Source organism: Pyrus communis, chromosome 1, assembly GCF_963583255.1.
Source record: "Pyrus communis chromosome 1, drPyrComm1.1, whole genome shotgun sequence".
Taxonomy (NCBI): domain Eukaryota; kingdom Viridiplantae; phylum Streptophyta; class Magnoliopsida; order Rosales; family Rosaceae; genus Pyrus; species Pyrus communis.
In genome coordinates, this window is record NC_084803.1 from 36,971,240 (window position 1) to 36,995,946 (window position 24,707).

A 24,707-nucleotide genomic window follows, 5' to 3' on the forward strand; every position below is an offset into this window, starting at 1 on the left:
CCGCTGCAACCTTCTGAGGGTCAACCAAAATACCCTGAGCAGAAATGACGTGCCCCAAGAACGCAACTTGGTCTAACCAGAACTGGCACTTGCTAAACTTAGCATATAACTGGTGTTCCCTCAACCTTTTCAACACCAAAGTAAGATGTCGAACATGCTCCGCTTTCGACTTAGAATACACCAGAATATCGTCAATGAAGACAATGACAAATCTATCAAAGTAAGGCTGGAATACTCGGTTCATCAAATCCATAAAGGCGGCTGGTGCATTCGTCAACCCAAATGGCATAACCAGAAACTCGTAATGACCGTAACGAGTCCTGAACGCCGTCTTAGGGACATCATCCCTACTGATCTTCAGCTGATAGTAACCAGACCTCAAGTCTATCTTAGAGAACACGCAAACACCTCTCAGCTGATCAAACAAATCATCGATACGAGGCAAGGGATAACGGTTTTTAATCGTCACCCGATTGAGTTGCCTGTAGTCGATGCACAGCCTCAAAGTTCCATCCTTCTTCCTCACAAACAACACTGGAGCGCCCCAAGGCGAAGTACTAGGCTGGATAAATCCCTTATCTACTAACTCTTGCAGCTGAACTTTCAATTCCCTTAACTCCGTAGGAGCCATACGATAAGGAGTTAAAGAAATAGGATTGGTACCTGGAATCAACTCAATGGTGAACTCTACGTCTCGATCTGGGGGTAACCCAGGTAAATCCTCAGGAAAAACATCAGGGAAGTGTCTGACCACTCTCACATCCTCTATTCTGCTAGTAACAACCTCATCCAGCACCACATGAGCCAGATACCCCTGACAACCCTTAGTTAACAACTTTTTCGCTCGTAGCGCCGAAATAACGCCATATCTCACCCCACTCTGCTCACCCACGAAGGTAACCACAGGTAATCCAGGTCGGTGAAACGTAACCACTTTCCCATAACAGTCAATGTTGGCACGATAGAAGTGCAACCAATCCGTGCCCAGAATCACATCAAAGTCCACAATATCTAGCGGGATAAGATCGGCTGACAAAGCAACACCCTCTACGATCACTGGACACCCTGGGTACACACAATCTACAACGCAACTTTCTCCCCTAGGCATAACAAACTCTAAATCATACCCTAGGGGTGTGGGGCGAGGTTGCGTCGCTTGAGCAAATGTATGAGAAATTACGGAATGTGTAGCTCCACAATCCATTAAGACTCTAGCAAAACAACCAAGAATGTTCAACGTACCCATAATCAAGTCTGGGTTGTTCTGAGCGTCCTGCAGAGAAATATTGTGAAGACGCCCCTGTCCCTGCTGACGCCCGCCGCGGCCTCTGCCCGCCTGAACGCCGCGTCCCTGAGCACCACGCCCCTGACTGGGCTGGCCTGCCTGTCTCGAAGATCCTGCACTGCTAGTGGCAATCTCTCCCTGCTGATACTGTCCTCCCTGATACCACTGAGAACCACCCGCTGGAGCTGGAGGATACGGCATATAGCCGCCTGAATACTGGGGATAGCCACCCTGGGGATAGGGATCCTGAGGGTACTGATACTACCCAGGAGCATAAGGGACAACATCACCCTGATAGTGGTACGCACCACCTCGACCCGTCTGGCCGTAGCTACTAGTACCCTGAATCTGCTGGAGCGGTGCAGGTGGTGGCATAAAGGTCTGTTGCGGTTTCTGCTGCTGCTGACCCTGGGGACAATTTGCCGCTCTATGTCCCACCTGTCCACATGTGAAGCAACCGTTGCTACCATGTCTACACTCACCGAAATGTCGGTTGTTACACCTGCGGCAAATAGGGGCTCTGCCTCGCCCACCATCGCCCTGCCTCTGGCCTTTAGCGCCACCAGAAAATCTACCTCCACGACCCTGTCCAGTGGCACTGAAGCCACCACTCGAAGAACTAGAACTAGCTCCACCGCTCTTGAAGTTCTGAGTTTGTCGGGGCCCGAGCGATGCCTGACCTTTGCCTTTGTCATCTTTCTTCTGGTTGCCGTCCTTCTCTTCATCAGTATCGCTCGACATATTCTCGGAGTCCTCGATCCTCAACAGTATCTCATAGAAGTCCCGGTAAGTCTCGCTGTGGACCGTAGACGCCATAGAACGCCACTTCTTCCTGGTGCCCAGACGGAAAAGACGAAGCATCTCCGCCGGATTACCAGCGACATCAGGGTGATAACGGGATAAGTCCGTAAACTTACGGTAGTACTCATTCGCTGACATCTTCCGCTGTTTCAGTTCGGAAAACTCCTGTTTCTTACGGTCAATGTACTCAGGGGGCACATACCTTCTCCTAAACAACCCCGTAAAAACATTCCAATCGATCCTCTGATCCGGAGTCAACCTACGAAGCTCCTGCTCCCACCAAGCTGCCGACTCCGTATCAAGAAACCAAGCGGTCGTCTCAACCCATCTCTCCATAGGCAAGTTCCCCTGATTATGTAGCACCCGGAAAGTCTTCTCTATGTGTTCTAGCCAGCGCTCTGCGCTCTCGGGTCCCTCACTGCCCTTAAACTTATCCAGCTTCAAGTTGTACATAGTCTCCAGAGGAGTCCTCTGGGGAGGGCGCATCACTGCCTGAAGGGCTGTAGCAAAAGCTTCCCCCAACTGAGTAATATCGGGGAACATAGGCTCAGAAGAGCGACGGGGTTCCCGACGAGGCGGCATAGTTCTAACAGAAGACACCAAAATTATTAGAATACTCACAAGGACACAGGACTGCCAAACCTAGGCTCTGATACCAAACTGACACACCCCGACCGAGATCGGAGCGTGCTGGCCGTCACACAAAGGCAACGTAGCCATGTGCACGTGCGGAAGCTAATAGAGTAGTAATATAAAAGTACGAATAATTAAAACTAGCATACAAGTACTAGAATAAGTGCTAGTTAGTGCGATACAAATTTAGAGCAGGTCTATAGCAGTCCAAATAAAACAACAACAGTAGTACGCCCGAAGGCGACCCTACAATGTGGAGTGTCTGTCAGAACGCCGAAAAGCTCTCAAGGGAAACCACCGCAACGGCTAAGCAACTAGAACCTGGAGGGGCGCAAAACAAAAGCGTGAGTGGGCAAAAACAAAGCTCTTTGAAAACCATTTAGCAAAACACAATCTAACCCCTCGCCGTAAAACCTGTATACTTCCCAGAAAAAAAATAACATATGTACGTATGTATAGATATGCCCAATCATGCTCAAGGGTATGCCAATCATGCTCAATATATATGCTATGTCAAAATCTCATAATGATATGCAAGTGCTCAGGTATGAGTCGTATCAATCACATAATCCTCTGGCAGCCGGAGTCACCTAACGTGACCTGTACGGCTGTATATAGAGCTCAAATCTCAATCTCAATAACTAAACCTGCCCACGAGTCGGAACCACCTAAAGGGGTCTGTACGACAGGCCTGGGTGTAACATGTATATACGCTCTAGTGCTACGATCACGTGAAGGCTGTGCGAATAATCGCGGGTCACCTACGAGTCGGAACCACCTACTGTGATCTGTACGACAGGCCTACGCACCTAGCTTGGATCCAAGCTGAGCGTATGGTGCGGGAGGTGAACAACACGTGAAGGACTGTGCCCTACTCTGGGCGGGAGCACTAACACCGGGGGCGCAGGTTATGAGCTCTCTAAGCATCTCTAAACACTATGTAATGCAATCGTTAATTAACGCTTACCTGGCACTTACCTATGCCTCCACAGCACCCACATACAAATATATATGACATATGCATATGTATATGTATGCCACAAATAATGCATGCAAAGATGCATAAACGATAAATAATAAAGTGCATGGCATAAGGCAATTAACCCTTTTAAATCAATTTCTGGAAATATAAATGTATATAGGTATATACGGAAAACAAAAGCCCACTCACTGGTATGTAGAAGGGTCGTAGCCCCCCTGTCTCGCATGTGCACGCTCGTCCTCTGGGTACGTGTCACCTAGATGCGAAACAACTGTGCAATTTCTCCAAAACCGGCCAACTTAGAACAGGACGATCCCGACGTCCAATTTTGTCCAACGAAGCACTCCGGGGCTCCTTGGGACCTCACCAACACATCTGAAATTGCTACGGTTGTGTTCCCCTCGACCTCACGAGCTTAAATATGTCCTTGGTTCCCTCGATCTGTTAGTGTTTAAGGTGGTTGTGGGTTTGTCCGTACGTTTTCGAAGAGGAGGAAAGGGAATAGGGCTCGGGGAACTCACAGAGAAAGAGAGACAGAGGGAGATAGTGAGACAGTGTGTGTGTGTGGCCCTCAGCTTGCCAACACCACACAAAACAACCAAAACTAAATAACGAAACGAACTAGGGGCTAAAATGTCATTTCACTAGTACGTTTTTAAAAATCCCAGGACGGGATGTCACAACATATGCATCTACAACTCTATTTATGGCACAAAACGTTAACCTGTTTCTCATTTATAGAGCCCGTATGAAATTATGTCTTCATGACATGCTAAAATGCAAACTCCCACTTGTGTATCATTACATATTTGGAATAACCAAAAGATAGTGTGCATTGCATGATCATTTCATTGCTATCATATAAAAAATATTGTTCCATTGCCTGATAAACCCTATAGTTTTTGTTGAATACAACTTGATAAAAGGGAAGTAAGGTATTAAAATGATCGAAATAACCCTAAACACAAGTCTCGCACATGACTTATATTGGATGGAAAACTTAATAGAGTTAGGGAGAGATGACAAATTAATGATTTCAAAAGATTGGTATGACAAATTGCTTAAAATTTTAGTTTATATGACAAATTGAAAAATGCATACAAGTTCATATAACATTGCAAAATTTTTTCCTTAAAATAAATAATAAATAATTTTCACTTTACTATCTTCAAGTGATGTGACAAGCCTATGACCCCACCAAAAAATTTAAATTAATCAAAAATAATAATAAAATAATAATTAATTATTATTGTGGCTTATTTTAATCTGACAATGGAGAGGGGGCCGACAGCATAGAGAGTGATGTGTTTGTAGGGTTGTGTAAAGGATGTGTTATTCCCCCTACGCAGTGCCTTTATTTGTAGTAATAAGAGAGGGAAAAATCATTCTCCTCTGAGGAATACAAGTCCTAATATGGAAGAATAACTAGTATCAAATCTAATTTAGGATTTACACAATTATACTTAAATACAAAGTTTATAGCATTGCCCCTTGAGTGTGTAAATACTCAAGTAGATTCGACATCATGTAGAGTTGAGGAAGTCGACTCGTTGGCATTGATTTTGGGAACATGCTAGTTTTAATGTAAAGTAGGAACTTGCATATGAAACTAAATCTCCCAAAAAACCCAACAGCTATAGTAAAACTCGAGTAGGGGAAAAAATCCATAGTCTAAGGAAAAATGCGGGAGAAATGCAAAGTTAAATGAAACGTCTACGTGGCGTCATCAGGGATATGATCAACCCAAGGTGGGTGCCTCGTCAAAACCTGGTTAGGTAGCAAAAACCTGATGGAAAAAATACTCCTAATCTTTGGGAAAAAGAGTACATTAAGATTAAGCAATTATACTTCAGGATACTCCCCCTGAGTTCGACATAATTCCGAAGAGAACTAACATTGTTACAACTCTGAAACATTTTTACAACTCTGAGTTTGACATAATTCAAAAAGTTTACTACATATTCCTTGAACAAGCTTCTGAAACGTCTCCTTCGGTGGTGATTTGGTGAAGAGGTCGGCCAAATTGCCTTGTGAACGGATTTGCGTGATTTCAATCTTCTGATACTCTTGTTGTTGATATGAGAAGAAGAACTTTGGTGCGATATGCTTGATGTTGTCTCCTTTGATGTAACTCTTCTTGAGTTGTTTGATGCATGCTACGTTGTCTTCATAGATCATTGTCGGAACATTAACGGTGGGGTAAAGATCGCATGAGTTTCAAATATAGCTCACAACTGCTCTCAACTAGAAGCATTCATGAGTTGCTTCGTGTAAGGCGAGAATTTCAGCATGGTTAGACGAATTGGCAACTAAGGTCTATTTAGTTGACCTCCAAGAGATTGCGGTACCTCTAACGGTAAAGACATAACCATTTGAGAACGGGCCTTGTGTGGATCAGATAAGTATCCTGCGTTGGCATAACCAACAAGGCGAGAATCAACTCGAGATAAGGGGTGCGACATCACTCAAGGATCTATAGAGATAGAACAAACCCAGATCCATAGTACCCTTAAGGTAACAGAATATGTCTTTAACACTAGTCCAGTGTTTGCGTGTAGGTGCATTACTGTATCTTGTCAAAAGATCAACAGTGAAGGTGATGTTGGGTCTAATGCATTAAGCTAAGTACAATAAAGCACCTATCACACTTAGATAAGGAACTTCAGGCTCTAAAACCTCTTCATCATCCTCATTCGAACGGAATAGATCTCGCTTTACATATAACGATCAAACGATTATAGGAGTACACAAAGGCTTCACTTTATCCTCATTAAAACGGCAACACCTTCTGGGTGTAGTTCGATTGATGTACTTAGATTCCATCCAAATGGTGCTTTATCTCGAGATCGAAACAGTATCGAGTTTTTCCTAGATCTTTCACCTCAAATTCCGACTTAAGGTGCACGGGGCAATTCTTTCTAGCTCTTAAGGAGTTCCAATAAGGTTCATGTCGTCGACATAAACTGCAACAATTTCGCAAAACTGGAATGTGACTTCTTAATGAACACACAAGGGCATAGTTCATTGTTCACATATCCTTGACTCTTCAGATACTCACTCAAATGGTTATACCACATTATTCCGGATTGCTTCAAACCGTAGAATGAACGCCTCAGCCGAATTAAGAGCATGTTCCGAAGTTTGGAAATATATGATCCGATCAATGTAAGTCCTTAGGGAACTTTCATATAAATTTTGGTATCAAGATCCTCATAGAGATACACAGTTACTACGTCCATAACGGGTGAATAAGTTTCGTCATAGTCAATCCCTAGTTTTTGTGAGAAACCTTGCACAACTAGACGAGCTTTGTAACGCACAATTTCGTTATTCTCATTACGCTTCCAAACGAAAACCCACGTGTAATCTACAGGCTTCACATATGGAGGAGTATCAGCTACAGATCCAAACACATTATGTTTCGTAAGCTAATCAAATTTGACTTCTATTGCTTGTTTTTAGTTTGACCAATCAATTCTATGTCGACATTCATCAATGGAACGGGGTTCAATGTCATCGCTCAACATTATCTCAATAACTACTACATGTGTTAATGCATCATCGATAATCATCTCATTTCTACACCAAACATCATCTAAGCTAGCATAATGGACTGAAATTTCTTGATTCTTGAAAGGTGGATTCGTCTCTTCAAGAACGCTTCCGTAATCTAGATTTCCTCATGAGTTGGATAGAAAGAGCAAGGGAGAGTCGGACTCAAGGTAGGCTCAAGAGGATCCTGTGCCATGGGCTTCCTCTTCTGGGGGTGTGAATCCTTTGAACTAAGTGGTCTGCCACACTTATGTGTACGGGCAGAGGATTAGCTAGTTGCTAATGTATGTGGATCGGCCAAAGTGACGTCGCAGGCCTCCATGAGGGAAGTATTCGTACATTTGGTACATCTAACTTTGCGAGCACATTCGCAGCTGGAATATGTGATATTGTCACTCGTGCTAGATCGATGAAAGCATCTAGCATGCTATAAGCTACGCTCTAAAGATCTAATATACGCTGCACTTCAGTTTCAGATTTAGCGGTGCGGGGATCTAAATGAGACAAAGTGGGAGTCGTCCACGATAATTTGTGTCATTCTTCAGGAACATTGACGTTCTTATCTCCCCTTAATGACAGGAAGACTATCTCATAAAAGTGACAATCCATGAAACGAGCGGTAAGCAGATCGCCTATCAAAGGTTCTAAGTAATGAATAATTGAAGGAGAATCATATCTGACATAGATTATCATCATTCGCTGAGGTCCTATTTTAGTACGTAAGGGCGGCGAAATTGGCACATAGACCACACAACCAAAAACGCGCAGATGCGATATGTCGGGTTCGTATCCGTAACCAATTGAAGGGCGTTATATAGTTAGGTCACAACAAGCTCAGTCGGACCAACATGGCTGCGTGCAATATTACATGGCCCCAAGTAGCGATCGGGAGCTTGGTACATATAACCAACGATTGAGCAATCATTTGTAAGCGCTTAATAAATGTCTCTGCCAGGTCGTTCTAGGTATGACCACGAGGTACTAGATGTTCAACTTCAACCCCAACCGACATGCAATAGTCATCAAAATTTTAGATGTAAATTCTCCAGCATTGTCCAATCGAATAGATTTGATCGGATAATCAGGGTGGTCAGCCTTGAGCTTGATAACTTGAGCCAACAATTTGGAGAATGCAGTGTTCCTTGTGGACAACATGCACACGTGTGACCAAAGTGTGGAAGCATCAACCAGTACCATAAAATATCTAAATGGTCCGCAGGAATGGTGAATCGGTCCACAAATGTCATCTTGAATCCTTTGTCGAAAAGTATGAGGATTCGAACAAATCTTGTTATAAGAATGCTTATAATAAGTTTTCTTATGGAGCAAGTTGGACATGCAATTCCTTGAATCGAACCTAAACTTTAGGTTAGTGGATGCCCGTGTGATGATTTGAGGATACGGCGCATCGTTGCTCGTCCAGGGTGTCCCAAACGATCATGCCAAAGTGTAATTTCGTGCATAGTCCTATAGGTAGGGCCAGCCATATAGTGGCTTTCTATAAGGCGTATGGTCATAGTATATAGACCACTCGAGATATACTATATCTTCTTTAAAATACACTTATGGCCATATTCGTAGAAAGTTATGCACAAAAATTCAATTACATTTTCTACGTAGGTTTCAACATGATAGTTATTATCTCTATTGTCTTTGAAACTCAATAATGTTCTTATGGAACGTGAAGAATAAAATGCCCCATCAATAGTCAAGATTGTACCATTGGACAACATTATACGTGCCTCACCATATCCTTTGATCAGGTTGGATAGGCTTGAGAAGGTTGTCGGAGGTGCATTCTTAGATATGAAGTTAGTGAAATAGATGCGTTCACGTAAAATGGTGTGTGTGGTTGCACTATCTGCCAGACAACTAACTTTCCCATTAGTCATACCTAGAAATAAAAATTAATTTGAATCGGTCACATGCATAAAAGTTCTTAAAACAAATATCCTTTCAAAATAATTTAAGTATTCAAAGATGGTAATTAAAAACTTAATATCCAAAAACAAATCACCAACTAATAATCCAAACATAAAGGAAAATTGTTCAAACGTAAACAAAAAAACAAGAGGGGGGTTTGGCCACTATGTGGAATTCGGCCCCCAAGTTCTAAATGCAACTAAAGATAGTTTATGACTAAGATTCTAATCTTCCATAGGGGTAATAGCCTCCTGAAGTCAGAAACCTCCATCTTAGTACTCTTCAGTTTATCCACTTGCATAAAGTTTGATTTAAACTTCTTACGACGAGAATGATATTCAGCTACAACCTTCTGGGGACTGGGGAGCACGACAAACATGGGACCAATGGTCCTTTGAACCACAGCGGTAGCACATGTCCGCATCTATAGTTTCAGGTGCTTTGCCCTTATTCTTGAAGTTTGGGGCCTTATAAGCGAAGTTAGGGCGTTTATGGGCTCGGTTTCCTCCCTTAGATGGGCCTTGACTCTGTTGACCTTGACGGGGTTGCTTCTGGCTGCCCCTACCACGCCTATGTTGGCGTTTTGGGCGTTGGTTTGTACTATAATGTGTTTCAAGCACAACAGTAACCTCAGTAGGTCTTGATGATTTTTTATCAATAGCTGATTCTGCTTTTCAGCGAGAAGTAAAACAGAGATCAAATTCAAAAACTTAGTGAACTTCTTAGACCTATATTGTTGCTACAAGACAATATTGGTAGCATAGAAGGTCGAATACGTCCTCTCCAGGAGATCTTCTTCGGTGAAGTTCTCGTTACAGAACTTGAGAAGTGATCGGGTTCGACAAACTTCATAATTATATTCATTCATAGACTTAAAGTCTTGGACGCGCAGATGCTGCCAATCATGTCTTGCTTCAGGCAAGAAAATGTCATTTTGGTGATCAAAGCGTTCAGCCAAAGCGACGCAAAGTGCTCATGGATCTTCCTCAACATACTCGGTTTGCAATGCATCACGAATGTGTCTTTGATGAAGATCATGGTAGTGGCTTTCTCAGCTTATAAAGTGCGGGTGAAAAATTATATAGCTCAAATTATCTAAAAAAATAAACAATTAAACTCGGGGCCCAAAATAATGGACCAAAGCCCACGGGTGGGCTAAGCAAATATATGTCGTGAGATCCAGGCCCAAAATTTGGCTAGAGTAGACATGAGCTGATCAGGCCAAAAAAAAAAAAAAAAAAAAAAAAAGGATTTAGGCTGCGAGCCCAGTAACAGCAAACGGTTTGCAAACAATGGGTCCAAAAACAGAGGCCCATATAGGCACTGATCAAGTGCGGTAGGGAGAAAGGTAGGGCTTTAAGCCCACACAAAGGTATGCTCTGGTGCTTCGCCGTGCAATGCATCGATATTCCAGCTTCGGGCTGGAATCTGGTGCGACATAGGCAGATTAACCCAGGGAAGACACAATCCAGTGCGTCGCAGGACATTAGGACACCATAGCTATGGGCTGGTGTCTCAGGTTGAGTCAAACAAAGGCTCAATTGGGCTCTGTGATGCGGGCCGAGAGAAGCAAAGCTCAAGTGGCCTTGAGTCAAGTTGAAAATCCCCCAGGCAGCTGGGTTTTGGGACATGGTTCTCGGTGCAGGGCCCTGGGTTTGACGGCAAGCCAATTCCTAGTAACGGAGGAAGTACCTCGACGTCGGGGGGAAGGAAAAAAGGAAACCCAATAAATTCAAACTTGAATTTCACCTAAATTCGATGAAAATCTTCTAGAATTTCAATGATTTTGGTTCAAAATCACGACATCATTGCGGAATTTGCCACAAAATTGCACGGCAAGGTCGTGGTCTCGCTGTAAGCGAGTTAGAGTTTTTGGGTTCGATGCCATAAGCGTCGGTTTTTCCTGGTGGAGCTTGATAGCTTCATGGGTGGCTCAGGTCATGGGTTTGAAGAACCTTAGGAAATTATTTTTAATAATTTTTCCTTTTGATTTCCAGATTAATTCAATGCATATTCAATCAAATAATTCAATGCATGGACATATATTTGATGCAATTCATGGCAATATCGAATTCACATAATTCAACAATTATGGATATAATGCATACACAAATTATGTAGAATCTAAAATTCAAAAAACGTAAAGTTGGGTCATGTATTATGATGAATGTTCATGCTATCAGGACTGCAAAAATATCGAGAAAAAAATTGTTGTTTTGAAAGAACCTGATTGCGTAATGCAATTGATGAACTGGTTTGATGCAGAAAACTTCCACATCAGATTCCTAAGTGCAGCAGTTGGAGCGTGCTGATAACATGTAGCTTATTTTAATATGACAAGGGAGAGGGGGCCAACAACACTAAGAGAGAATAGAGAAAGATGTGTTTGTAGGGTTGTGTAGAGGATGTGTTATTCCCCTTACGCAGTGCCTTTATTTATAGTAATAAGGAAAGGAATAATCATTCTCCTCCAAGGAACACAAGTCCTAATAGGGAAGAATAACTAATATCAAATCTAATCTAGGATTTACACAATCACACTTAATACGAAGTTTATAATAATTACTAATAAAACATAAATATTGAAAAGTTAAAAGTAAAATAACATTCTCTCTTATTACTCTCATCCCCACCCATGCAACCTTCTACACATCACCCCCACCACTGCGGGACTCTCCCCCACCCACACCAATCCGACCCACTCCAAATCTACGCCATCGCACCCCTCTATCTTTATCCCACTAGGTACTCCTCTCTCTCGTCTCCATCTAAAAGTCGAACATGTCCGTGTAGTTTATCTCCGTCGCATTGTCGAAAACGCTGTCGTTTGGCTTGAACATCGTGTAGCCAAGTCTTGGGTACGAATCCGAAGCGGGTATGAATTGATTAGAAATGGGCGTTTGGTTTGGCGGTGAAATTCGAGAATTGGAATGACGACGACTTAGTAGTAGTCGGTCCGGAATTGGCTTTGGCACGGTGGGTGCATGTAAAAAGTGAGGTGTTCAGGTTTGAATGGTGGAGATGTTAGCGACATGAGCGGCGGAAATATGACATGCCCACTCCCCAAAAGAGACAAAGGAGGAGGAGGGCGGGATTGTAGTTATAGTCGAAAAGTGAAGGCAAAGATTTTTCAATTTTGTAGTTTTTTTTTTTTTTTTGTAATTTTTTTAGATTTATGATTTTTGTTATTGCCCAATTTTTTTTTTTTATGATTTTAAAATTTTTGGTGAGCCAAAGGTTAGCCACGTCATCATTTAACAGAGAACTTAATGACTAAACTAACGGAAGAATGATTTTGGGAGCAAATGGTAACTTTAGGTATGAAAGAGAGATGAAAAAAAAACCAAAGTTAGCAAAGTACACATTTCATGATACTTGAAGGTCGTCAAGAAAGAACACTCTAAATAATACGAGGTCATTAAGTTTCGAGACTTCTGGGTTAAAGCAAGAAATATATGGATTTCAAATTTTGGTTTTGATTAGTGTGACGACTGACTTTCAAATTCGAGACCTATTCCAACATTGAAAAAAAGAGATGCCACTAAACAAAGAACTAATGCCATTTGCCACTTCATAAAGATAAATGTGAAATGTTATTATACCAAACACATGTAAGTATTGTAGCCAAATTCGTGATTTGTAAGCTTTGAAATGTAATTCAATCAATCATTGCGGTTGGGGGTGCTTGATATAAAGCATTGACAAGCATGTTTTTTACACTATAACAAACGGACTGCATTTGTTTATTCTGTGATGATCTTCACAATCTTAAATCCTGTGGTTGTATAGTTAAAATGCAAAATTACATGGAAGATTAAAAATATAATCCTACACTCCTCTCTCTCTCTCTCTCTCTCGCACCTCAATACCATAATAATTACATGCCCTATGTCCCATGGCGGCCTTACGGCCGGCTCCACGGGTGTTGTGTCGCTTTTACAAGACTCGACACTGGTTTTCTTTCGTCGCTTGTTTCTTTGGTTTCGTCTGTCCAAAAATTTTGGTTCCCTCTCCTTTCAATGGCAGAGTTTTATGATGATCGAGTAAAATAAGTAAATGAATATGAATCAAGTGATATTACCACCATATATCTCAGGCTCCCTTTGAAACTGCTGTATTAGTTTGCTTGCTTCTTAAAGAAAGGCTTTTGGCATATGAGTAGTTTCTCATCGCTATTGCTTTCGATTTCCACCACGCGTGCCTCCCATTTCAGCCCTGTCGTGAGAGCTCTCGCTGATTCGACAAGAAAAGCTTTGTCATGGATTATCACCCAACCCTGCAAACAATCACTAACATCAGGAGATATTCTAAATACTAAAATAACGAAGCAAACAAAAAGCCATCCTACATAGCACCTATAAGTGGTCTATTGCGTTTTGGTGGTGGAACTGAAATTAACTTCGTTGTTTATTTCCATAAGCCTCGATGGTATAAGACACTGTACAAAACAAGACAAAATAATGTATGCCAGTTACATCCTGACATGTAAACAGATATATACACACACGCATATAACTGATGTGTGACAGTCCTAAAAGGGGATTTCCTCTATGAGTCTAAAATTTAGTTAACAGCTCTCCACTCTTCTGCTTGAAACTATATTGGAATAAACGGACTGGTAAAATAACCGTGTAGATGAAATGTGATGAGAATTATTTAATATGGGTACCTCTGGACGAAGCAATCGATCAATCTCTGTGAATAGATCAAGAATGGTACATCTGCGCTGATGATCACTTTCAAGTGAAAGAAGTCCTGCTGCATGCACCATATCATAAGTTCTTGGGTATGTTGGAAAGGGTTCACACCTAGAAACAGATAAAAATTCTTGTTAAAACAAAACCCTACAAAGGAACAACGATGCAGCATTTCCTACAACTACAAATGATGATATGAGTCCAGAGTCCAGACCATGATGTAAAACATGGTGGAGGCAAATCAACTTTTCAACCAATCAAATGCCATGACAATGCCACTTTTATGTCAAATTCAATCCATTGGGTTCTGTAATTCAACAGTTACAAATGTCGTTTCACAAACCTATAGTATAATGACATCCCTCAGTATTCACTGCTTTTTTTTTTCAGATAACTCCAAAGTTACAAACGTATATTAACGCTGAATTATTTCCCCCATCAAGAATTTACCCATCAAACCTGTGTAAAGTCAGCATAATTTAAGACACTACAAGAAGTTTGAAGTCTTTTTTATGAAAGAAAATTCCTGTTTGGTTTTACACCACTGATTAACAAAGGGCAAGGATCACTAAGCTACCTACTATTAAACATGCGGGACAGAAAAATCCCTGGTTAGATGATGTAATCTAACTCTCCTTCGTGAATGATACATCCTATCCATGTGAAAGTATACTGGCGAGCTCATTTGAAGAAAAAAAGAATCCAGTGCCACAAGACTTCAGATTGCAAGAAATTATAACTAAGCAGAGATGTTATGTTTAGTGAAAGAAATTTGGCTAAACAGTTCCAAGTTAAACATGATGCTTAACAGTAATTGCAAGGGATAAAGATGTGAGAGAAAAAGTAGCTTTACCAATCATGCAGAACACCAACAAATCCCCTGTCAAGGATCAAGGGCAGATAATTGGGTCCATTTGTTGGGACCACATTCATGACCCATGCAGACTTTCCAGCTGCCAATAACGCAGAATTAAAACCACCAAAATGAGCATTCATGTCAAGTACGTTTCTAAGCATATTATAGGGTGGTGAAGGATCTTCATCGCCAGGTCTCTTTGGATGATCTGAGAATATCAATGGTGACAGAAGAGACCAATAATTCCGTACTGCCATTTTCCACGTCTCAGCATCCTCAGTGATTTCTTCTGGATGTAATCCTGCGTGAAAATTTCAACACACATGAACCATATGATCTTCACTAAAATAAATTAGGAGACAATAGCCTAGTCAGAGGCTAAGCGATGCATTTGTTTGTTTTCTCTACAAAATAGGCTATATCAGGAACATAACAAGTACCATATATGGCAAGTTCACTCTTGTTCAGATTAGCCCTATAAGGCCACGTTTTCCTCCCTTCAATAGGAATCCATCTGCGGCTTTGAGTTCCACCAATGCAGGCTTGGAGTGGTCGATAATATGGAGATTCAACATCATGACCTTTGCTGCATATAGAGGGACCTGAACCTGGTTTCCTGAAGAAATACGTAGATTGTACTACATATCAGTTTTGGCTCTTATTCTTGTGCACTAAAGACCAAACACATATGATCCCACGTTCAAAAGAAAATCCACATTAGTTTCCTTACCGTGAACTATAACAATTTCTTTCACTAGTCTTCTTCCATACAACTGTTTCATCTTGCTGCGATAACATCTCCCAGCAGAGATTTTCTGCAAAATCATGTACAAGCTTCCACCTTTTCTGATTCACTTTGTTACGACGAAATGTTTCAGCATTGGTAATAGGTGATGTCCAGACAAAGTACCCACCAGGCTTCAAAACTCTATCAACCTCAATCAAGAGGATCCCATCTGTCGTACGAACATAATTGAACATATGATTAATATACGGTAAATCCAAAAAGTATTAGTCTTTTAGTATATTAATGGCTGAATGTGATATTTTCTGCAATCCCACTTCTCAACAAAATTGTAAATCCAAAAAGTAGTAGCCTAAATATTTCTTCTAAAGAGTAACAGTCTAATTATTTTCTGAAAACTCTTTAATAATACAGAAAGAATTGTATTCGTTGGATTCTGTACATTTTTTTATACACAATTTCTGACAGATCTTACAATCAAAATGTGCTAGGTTCCAAGATAAGTTTACACAAAACAAGAACATAATGCAGATTGAACATTTAAAATATTGGCACTTCATGGAGTACAGTTAGAAGTAGTTGGTTAGTAGCATTGGTTAAAAGGCGTGGTGTATGCAGGCACAAAAGAAAACACTTGTTAAAGAGGAGAGCGTTACCCCGTTCGTCCCAATCAATCCCACATCGTGCACAATGCAACATATCAAAAGAGAGAGATGGATACGGCAACTGTTTCGAAATAAAAGAACCAATCATTGCAGGAAGACCCCTTTCAAGAGTCAGCTGAACTTGGCTTCCTGAAGCCTCATAGTTCGCAATGCACATAGTTAGGATCTGACTGGAAAAGAGATGTGCTCCGAAACTACCATAACCGCATCCTATATCCAAGATGGTTCTCACCTGCAGAATTAATTTTGACAGTTTCATTAACCAATTCAAACATAACAGCAGAGTTTTAAATTCAGTGCAACCACCACACATCTTGATAATATGTACATAAGACACAAGTGTGTACATACCACAGTCCATCTGGCATATAAAGCATGTTGCAGTGCATTAAAGAGCAAATACACTACAAGTGATCATAAAATAACAACAGTATGCTCTATTTGTCTTTGAAATAATCTGATCCGTACATAAGAATTTCTGTAATGATCAATCATGCATCAGAAACCAATGGATATGACATATGTACCCTTCTAGGTGGTATACAGGTGTTCATGTGTATGCATAAATGGAACCAAAGCTAAAAAAGCAGCTTGGTAGGGTACCATAAGGAGTTATAAAGTATTTGCAGTCTCTTATGGAGTAAGCAATGTCAAATGTAAAAGTGCTTGAAACAGTTCAAAATGTGTATTAACTGAGCTGCAGTTTTCATGCCAAGGGCGATGTTTGACATATTAACCCACATGTCAACTACCACTAAAAAAAGGATACTGATTCATTTCTTAAACTGAATATTCTGGACTGGGGGTTAGGCTAGAACCCCTTCTTGTTCAATAAGGAGCATTAAAATAAAGATGTCAACCGCTTGGCTAAAATGCTACATATATATTCCTAACACTTCTTGATCAATATGATTATGTGCATTAAAATAAATATGTCAACTTGTGTGACTAATCTACCCGAATATAAGTTAAATAAACTACACGAGGGGAATCAAATCAATCAAGGGAAAGGAACATGATAACGAATGTTTCCATTGTTATGTGGGGTCGGTTCCAACAACTAATACACACAAATTCCAATCCACTTACCCCAGCTTGTATGAAGTTAGATTCATTTCTCAGTCCTATCATTTCTGCAATTTGGTGCGAGTAGTCTTCAACACCATCAAACATCAAGGAGGCTGAACGGAATGAAATTTGCTCTTCTTCCAACATCATCATCCTGTAAGCACATGGAAACTCAAAATTAAAGCAAAACCAGGACAGGTTAATAGAATTAGAGCAACGTTTGCTAACAAGAGAAATCACAGCTGACCTCTTCGTCAAGCTTCCAGAAGAAAGTACCTCCTGCGCTGTTATTTTCACATTCCCCACCCAGATGACATCTCTACCAGTAGGCCACCGAAGAGGAATCTTATAATGCACAGGCGGAAGAACTAAACAATTTTGCCTCATCCCATTCTCACAATGCCGGTCATATTCGTTGCCATCAGTAAGACCTAAGGCAAGATTCTCCGAAACATTGAAGCATGGGACATTATTTTCGTACTCCTGAGGACAAAACTCCAAGTCTTTCAACCTTGATGAACCAAGAGAAAGCTCTCCGATATGCCACAGGTCAGAAACAAGTTGCTCTTGGAGTCGCCGGTATCCATGGTGTATGCGACCTCTTGAAGTTGTTGAGATGGAGAGTGTCCACCAAAAGGATCCGGTAAGAGCTAGAATAACAATCAAAACTAAACTTAACTTCAACAGTAGCAGCATTAACTTGTGCCGACTTCTGGGAGTACCAGCCATGAAGGGATCGGATGCAAAGCCATTTTCGGTATTTCCATGTTTGGAAGGAGAATTGTCCGGAAAAAGTACTCGAACTGGCAATCTAAAAGCAAAACTATTATTATCAGAAGAAGCTCTTCTGTCCAAATCTTCTTTATCTGTTTTATCTTTCATTTGGGAGTCCAAAAAATCATTGCTACTGCCAGAGATCCGCAGACCAGACGGACCTCGATGCAGAGGTCTGGCCATTCTTTGATTTCAAATGATGCAGACCGCGGAACAAGAATCTGTTAAAAGAATAAATAAAATTAAAATTCATACACAATCAAAAGACATCCAGGAAAGCTCCAACAAGAGAAAAACAGGCTGAGAGGTGAAAAGGGCAGAAACCCACTAATGTCCTTTAACTTAAATCCCAAGACAATTGCAAAACCACAACAATTCCTCATTCAAAAGAGTTTTCTTTTTCTGGTGAGGTCATAACTTCATTCAAAAAGTTGATTTACCTTTAGATTCTACAAAACCCAAATGTATTTTCCACCCAATAAGCTTTAAAAGAAAGGAAAGAATAAAAAGTTTTCCCTCAGAAGCATGATCATTTCGTCACTAGATCCATTAACCCAGCTGCAAGACAGACCCCATAAACGATTCAATATATTAAAGAGAAAAAGGAAAATCTTTTATCTAAGAATCAATTGGGAAGAATAAACCCAGACACAGAGCAATTAAGATTTACAGAAATTAAGAGACCGAAAGCAGATGCATTTACATATTAACTACAGATTTGGATCACTTCCCACACCAAATAACAATAAAAAAATTAAATCACTTTCAAGTACCCAAACGAACTAATAGCAAAACAGCAAGCATATTTCGACTCAAATTTCAATCCTAGAGTGTAATAAAAAGAACCAGAAGTACAAAGTAAGCAAAACCCATTTGAGATCAATCCACAGATAGCAAAACCAGTGGTTACCCAATTGTGCAGAAGGAGCCAAATGTAGCAAACGTGAGAGAAGAAGTAGTTGCAGAGAAAAAAACAGTACCTTTTTAATTAGGGAAAGAGAAGAGAATAATGGATAAAGAGAAAGAAACAGAAAAGAAAGGCCAAGAAATTGTTGGAAGGAAATCAGTATGAATCCATGGACTAGCTCGGTCTGTTTATTGCCACAAACACTTGTGCTGCTGTGGCTCCGATTTCATCTCTCACTTGGGTCGGTCTCTCCCACTTTGCTCAAATGCTTTAGCTCACAGGAAAGGAAAGAGAAAGTAGAGAGAGAGGGAGAGGATTTTGTACCGATCCAATCGTGACAGAGTTCGTGAAAACTGAGTACTATGTAATTTGTTGGGGAAAATGCACTACTGTGGAGAGAGGGTTGAAGCGAGAGATTAACACATATATATATATATATATGTATGTATGTATTTATTAGAAATGGTAAGAAGAGTTCGGATTCTCTATCATTTCACAATTTAAAGTTAATTTTCTTATTAAAATTATAAAATATTACGCTGAAAATAGTGGCATAGTCAGAAATTTTACTATTGGGGTCAATCTTAAATATTCATAATCTTAAAGTGAAAAAAAAAACTTACAAAAGGTTATATAATAACACAAAGTCATAGTTTGAAAACTCATTGAAGATGATTTTAAATGTATTATGTATATTAACTTCTACATTTCTAATGTGACATGATTAGAATCGTCGATCTTTGACACAATATAGAGAAGAAAAAAAACAAAATGATAAATTTTATTCATGAGTTATATCTATCTGAAGATATACGGTCAAAAAATCAAGGTATCATACTTTTTCATAGACCAGAAATGTCAAAACCTTAATGATTTTGATATATAAAAAAATAAAAGAAAAACTTAATACAAATAATCATATAACAAAAACTTGGAAGTGAGAAGGGTCAAGTGATCCTCCTAAGCCTTCATTAGCTCCATAACTAGGTGGCAGAGAGTTCTGCTCTTGAGAGAATCTCGTTAGTATTTTTTTGTATTAATTTGTACAAATTTTGTATAATAAATGCTACGAGGGTCTTATGAAATTGTATTATTTATTTGCAGAAAGAACACGCTATGTGTTACCATGCATGCAGGAGAAGAAGAGCACCGCTGCTATAAATTCTAAATTCTCACTTTTTCAATGTCACAAATGTGAAAATATCAAATGCCCCAAATTGGTCCCAATTTGACATTCAATTAATTTTGGTCTACAGAAGAGCAAGATGGTCTTCCATGAAAGAGACCTTTTCCCAACTAGTTTTGAACTTTTGATCTATGAGTCGGTTTAACTGCTCACACTCACAAGTCTTCATATATGACTATAGAGGTATTTGGTGAATTTGGTATACTGAAATTTTGGGAGAGGTTTCAAGAGTTTTTTGCTTTATACAAAGTGAAATTGGGAAAAAGTGCATTCGTATTAAGATTTCGAGAACATGATGAATGGTGTTAATTATTTATGAACCATGCCTCTAATGAGTTTTTTTTATTTTGTAATATCCACTCGACTAATTATATTGTCTCTCAGTTGAACTTTTTTTTAGGAGATGGTCATTTGTTTTCTTGCATCTTATGTCTTTTTCTAACGTCACAAAGGATGTTTATTTGCTTTACCATCATTTTACAACAGCTTCAATGTAAAGATGTAAAATTAAGGATCTAAATAAACATTTCCCTTTATTTTAAAATGAAAACTCGTCTTTTTTGTAATATTAAGAAATCGAACTCTAAATCTATAAAAAAAAAATTAAAAAAAATCAATCCTCTATCTCTCTATCACTTAACTCTTTACCCTATTCTCACCAACCCTAATCCTAAGAGATTTTTCAGTGTATTAATAATACAGTTAGGTACATCAAGTGTCATAATACAAATAGTTGAAAACTTGAAGAAAACAAAAATTTTAACCACTTATATTATAAAAATTTGTGCATCCAGCCGTGCATTTTTTTTTTTTTTTTCTTTTTTACGAATAAAACGAACCATTTGAAAGTCTTAGGGAATGGGCTTTTAAGGATGAGCCCCAGTCAATCTTCCAAAGAATTAAATTTAAACAAATCATTTAAAAAAAGCAATTGGGGAATTTACTTGCTGACTTCCTCTATCTATCTGTGTGCAAAGTTCATTGTTTATATGGATCCTTTTGTTTTAGGAATTTTATGGATCTACCAAAATATAAACTTGGCTCGCGCCTGATTTGCCGGACACTTAGGCCAGCCATTCTATATTTTGTACTAAACAATCTTATTATTTCACCCTCCCCACCGCACTTGCATCACTTCTCACTACCTCCCACTCGTTTAATAATTCAAAACTAATGAAATACTTAAATAACACATATTAAAAGTCAGCAAATATGTTAAGAATTGTTGATTTTATAAAATTATGTATCTTCGGACAAATATTTACATGTCATTGATAAGACGGGTTTTTTCTTTTGTAAATATGTATCTTACCCTAGTCGTAATTTCTCAATTTTGTGGAAAAAGGAACAGCACATCACATTTGTTATCTATAGTATGTTTATGCAATCAAAATGCTTTTGGTCGTCGACTAAAAAATTGGCTCAGTTGAAGACAGATTTTCAACTGTAATTTGTCTAGTACCATCCAAAGAAAGAGGATTATCTTTGGATCTACTTTGTGAGGATTTTAAGGATTTCTAGATTCTAGTCGTTTATCGTATATTGTGTGACCAGTTTTCGTCAGGTACTATTTATGTTTAATTTTAAATAAAAAAAATCAAATAACTTTTTACTGCACAATGCACGATGAATGACTAAGATATGAGAATCTCTAGAATCTCCACAATTTGAATCCGAATGGGATTAAATTCCTATTCAAAAGCTAAAAGACATATATTGCTTTAAGATAGATTTACTAGCCACGAAGAATCATAATCACAATTGTAAAAGAAAGGGATATGATAATTTTTTTTTTTAAATTTCACTTTTTTTTTAATTTTTAATCATCTAATCAAATAAATTATAAACAAAAAAACAATAATAGTACTAGGTGGCAAACGAGTGAAGAAGAATACCACTAGACTGTAGTACTAAGTGGCCAACAAAAACAATAGTAAAATCACGTAGAAGTTTGTGAAAAATTAAAAACGGTTTGGTTTATCATTCTTTTAAAATAAAATAGATAAGTAGACATGAATCTAACAAAGTTGGACACAATGCGATCAATGCTATGCATTAAAGTTCAAACTTTTATTTTTGTAATTTAGATGAATTCGGCGTAATTATCTTACCATTTGTTGACAGCGAGAAAATAGATAAATTCTTACCAAGATAAATAAACACAAAATAAAGTTGGAGAAAATAAATAAATAGGTGAGGGCTTGTATGACAGGGTAATGGTACACTTTTGGGGGCTTGTGAATGATTTGGGTCAGAGAATCAGGTAAATGGAATCCTCTCACCTACACAAACGGGGCAATCCTTCTGCTCTCTCTCCTCCCTCTGTAGAAGAATCCAACTTCCACAACCAAAATCTGATTCCACTCAACCACTAAGATTTCACCGCACTGACGTGGCACCCTGCAATTAGTTGCAGTTGTGCACCTGATCACACTAGATTGGAAGCCTTGAAATAAATTATACCAAAGAGCTGGACTTTTTTATAATTATTCATGGATCCTTTTGACAAATATTGAAGGGCAGACGGGGGACACATGCAAATATTCGTAAGATAATATCCTGTAGTCAATTTAGGAAAGGAACTGGGCCAGTGCGGGCAGGTGGTAAGTGGGACCCAGTTGCCGCGTTTATCTGTGTCGGTGGGACTGGAGCGGTGAGGTGGCGGGTGGAGGTGGGTTGGAGAGATGGGTGCGAGTCGCAGATGATTGCAGCCCGGATTCACTAGTGTGAACGGTAGTTGTCCGTTAGTGGTGGCGGTGGAGAGTAGACACGAGGAATTGAATAGGGTGGCTAGCTGGACTCCACGGCCCACGAGCCACGCGGTTAAAAAAGAGGTGGGGGCCAATAAACAATAAGCAGTAAATGGAAAGAAAATGCGATCCGGTGAACTAGTTCCATGGTTAGTGTTTTTAGGTTTGTTGATCCTAAAAACTATCAAGCCTACGTGGTGCGTAGATCGAATAATTAATAAGCTAATTACGTTATTCGGTTGTATGCGGGGTGTGCCAACTCGTCGGCCGAGCTCGACCGATGAGTGAAATATATTGATGTGGCGTTAGGCGCGCTATTGACTTCCTGATCTTGCGACTACAACCGAGGAAGGAACACGTCTCGGCCTTTGGGTTCTAGAGCCTGAAGACAAGGCTGCTAGTTCTGCAAAGTTCAATATCAAATTCGGTTTTCAGTATGCCGAATGTAGTAATCTGTAACACATCACTTCGCTGAGAAGGATAATGAGATGACCTCTGCCAATAAGGATTCGAAAATCCTTCTTGACCAAGACTTGAATAGATAACCAGTCGCCCTCAATGCAGTATTGTTTATCCAAACTAAAGGTGCTCCGCGGTTAGCTGATTCTATGACAACAATGTTGTTTATCCAAATTGAAGATGTCACTGGTTGCTTTCACAGTGATGTTTATTCAAACTGAAGATGTGTTGGCGGAAAAAAAAATAAAAATCTCAAGGTTGTCAAGAGGTTTCGCGTAGAGCGAGGATTTGCGCATGACAGTTTGTGTGTTTGAGAGACATAGAATGATGGACCCCTTCTTATTTATAGCATCCAATCTCGTCATGGCCGAACCAGAACTATACTTGGATTAGGATTCTTTATCCTAATCTAACCAAGTCTCGGCCAATCCTACCTCCATTAGAACTCTGAACCACACTCTTTATCCGGCCACATTTACTTCTCAAATCTGAGCATCCTCATTCCATTGAGACTCCTTATTATACTAGGACTCGAGTCATTCGCTCTTACCCAAATCAATCCTTCTTGCAATAGGACTCGACCAACCTAACTGGGCGGCTTATGACTACTGGACGGCCCATAGTATTTTTTGGAAGAGCTTTGGACCGAACATAAACCTAAGTTCGGCCCAATAATATTATTTTGGGTCCAAACAAGGTTATTATTTGATTGTATGGTAGTAGAATTTAGTTTGTAATGTTTCTCATTTTTTTTAAAAATGAAATTAAATAAATATGATATCAATCGACGTGGTGAAATTCTAGTTTTTACTAAGGTAGTATGTGTAGCTTGAGGAAACGAGTGGAGAATAACTAATATAACATGGGTACACTGCCAAAAAAGTTTTATTATGCTTTGCTTATTTACTGAATGACTAAAACGACTACTTATGACATCTTCATTAGTAGTATTTGCACACATAGTTATTGAAAGGTAAACATGTTGTTGATTTGTTAGATTTGCATTGTATGGATTTGCAATGCTTATTATTGATGGTCAATGATCTCAGTTTTTACAGCTTCTACCCATAGTCGAGATTTTTTTTTTTTTTTTTTTGTTGTTCTCCTTACAGATTTCAATGCTATATATTGTTGTATGAGTTTTGGCTTGGTCCTCCTATTTATATTTATTATTAATAAAATTTGTAAAGAGGAGACGAGTGGATAGATTTCCTTCAATGAATGAGTCGTTCTCTTACACACGACCATTAACTAAGAGCTAGTTTTACCTAAACTTTCTTTATTTTTATAAAAAAAAAAATGGACGTGGTGAAACATTTTTGAGTTTTTTTTTATACACTCCTTGCAAAAGACTTATGAAACAAAATTATATCTAGCCTTTTGATTGGCATTTATTTATTTATTTTTGTTTATTAATTTTTAAC

At 39.4% G+C, this 24,707-nt stretch overlaps 1 protein-coding gene across 3 annotated transcripts; it reads right to left on the reverse strand.

The window, feature by feature from the left end:
* Positions 1–12,856: 12,856 nt before the first annotated feature.
* On the reverse strand, positions 12,857–19,289 carry LOC137748866 (probable pectin methyltransferase QUA2). Of its 3 annotated transcripts, XM_068489072.1 has the most exons (10): positions 18,962–19,289; positions 18,422–18,539; positions 17,455–18,202; positions 17,229–17,361; positions 16,131–16,371; positions 15,460–15,685; positions 15,170–15,345; positions 14,727–15,030; positions 13,846–13,984; positions 12,857–13,452 (listed from the first exon to the last, which is right to left on the reverse strand). In XM_068489072.1, the coding sequence occupies exons 3-10, from the start codon at positions 18,162–18,164 to the stop codon at positions 13,294–13,296; spliced, it is 2,088 nt and encodes a 695-aa protein (XP_068345173.1). In that variant the 5' UTR covers positions 18,165–18,202; positions 18,422–18,539; positions 18,962–19,289; the 3' UTR covers positions 12,857–13,293. The 3 variants fall into 3 exon arrangements, with proteins under 3 accessions (XP_068345173.1, XP_068345157.1, XP_068345165.1); XM_068489056.1 differs by lacking the exon at positions 18,422–18,539; XM_068489064.1 differs by lacking the exon at positions 18,422–18,539 and having other exon boundaries at positions 18,892–19,289.
* Between the last annotated feature and the right edge of the window lie 5,418 nt (positions 19,290–24,707).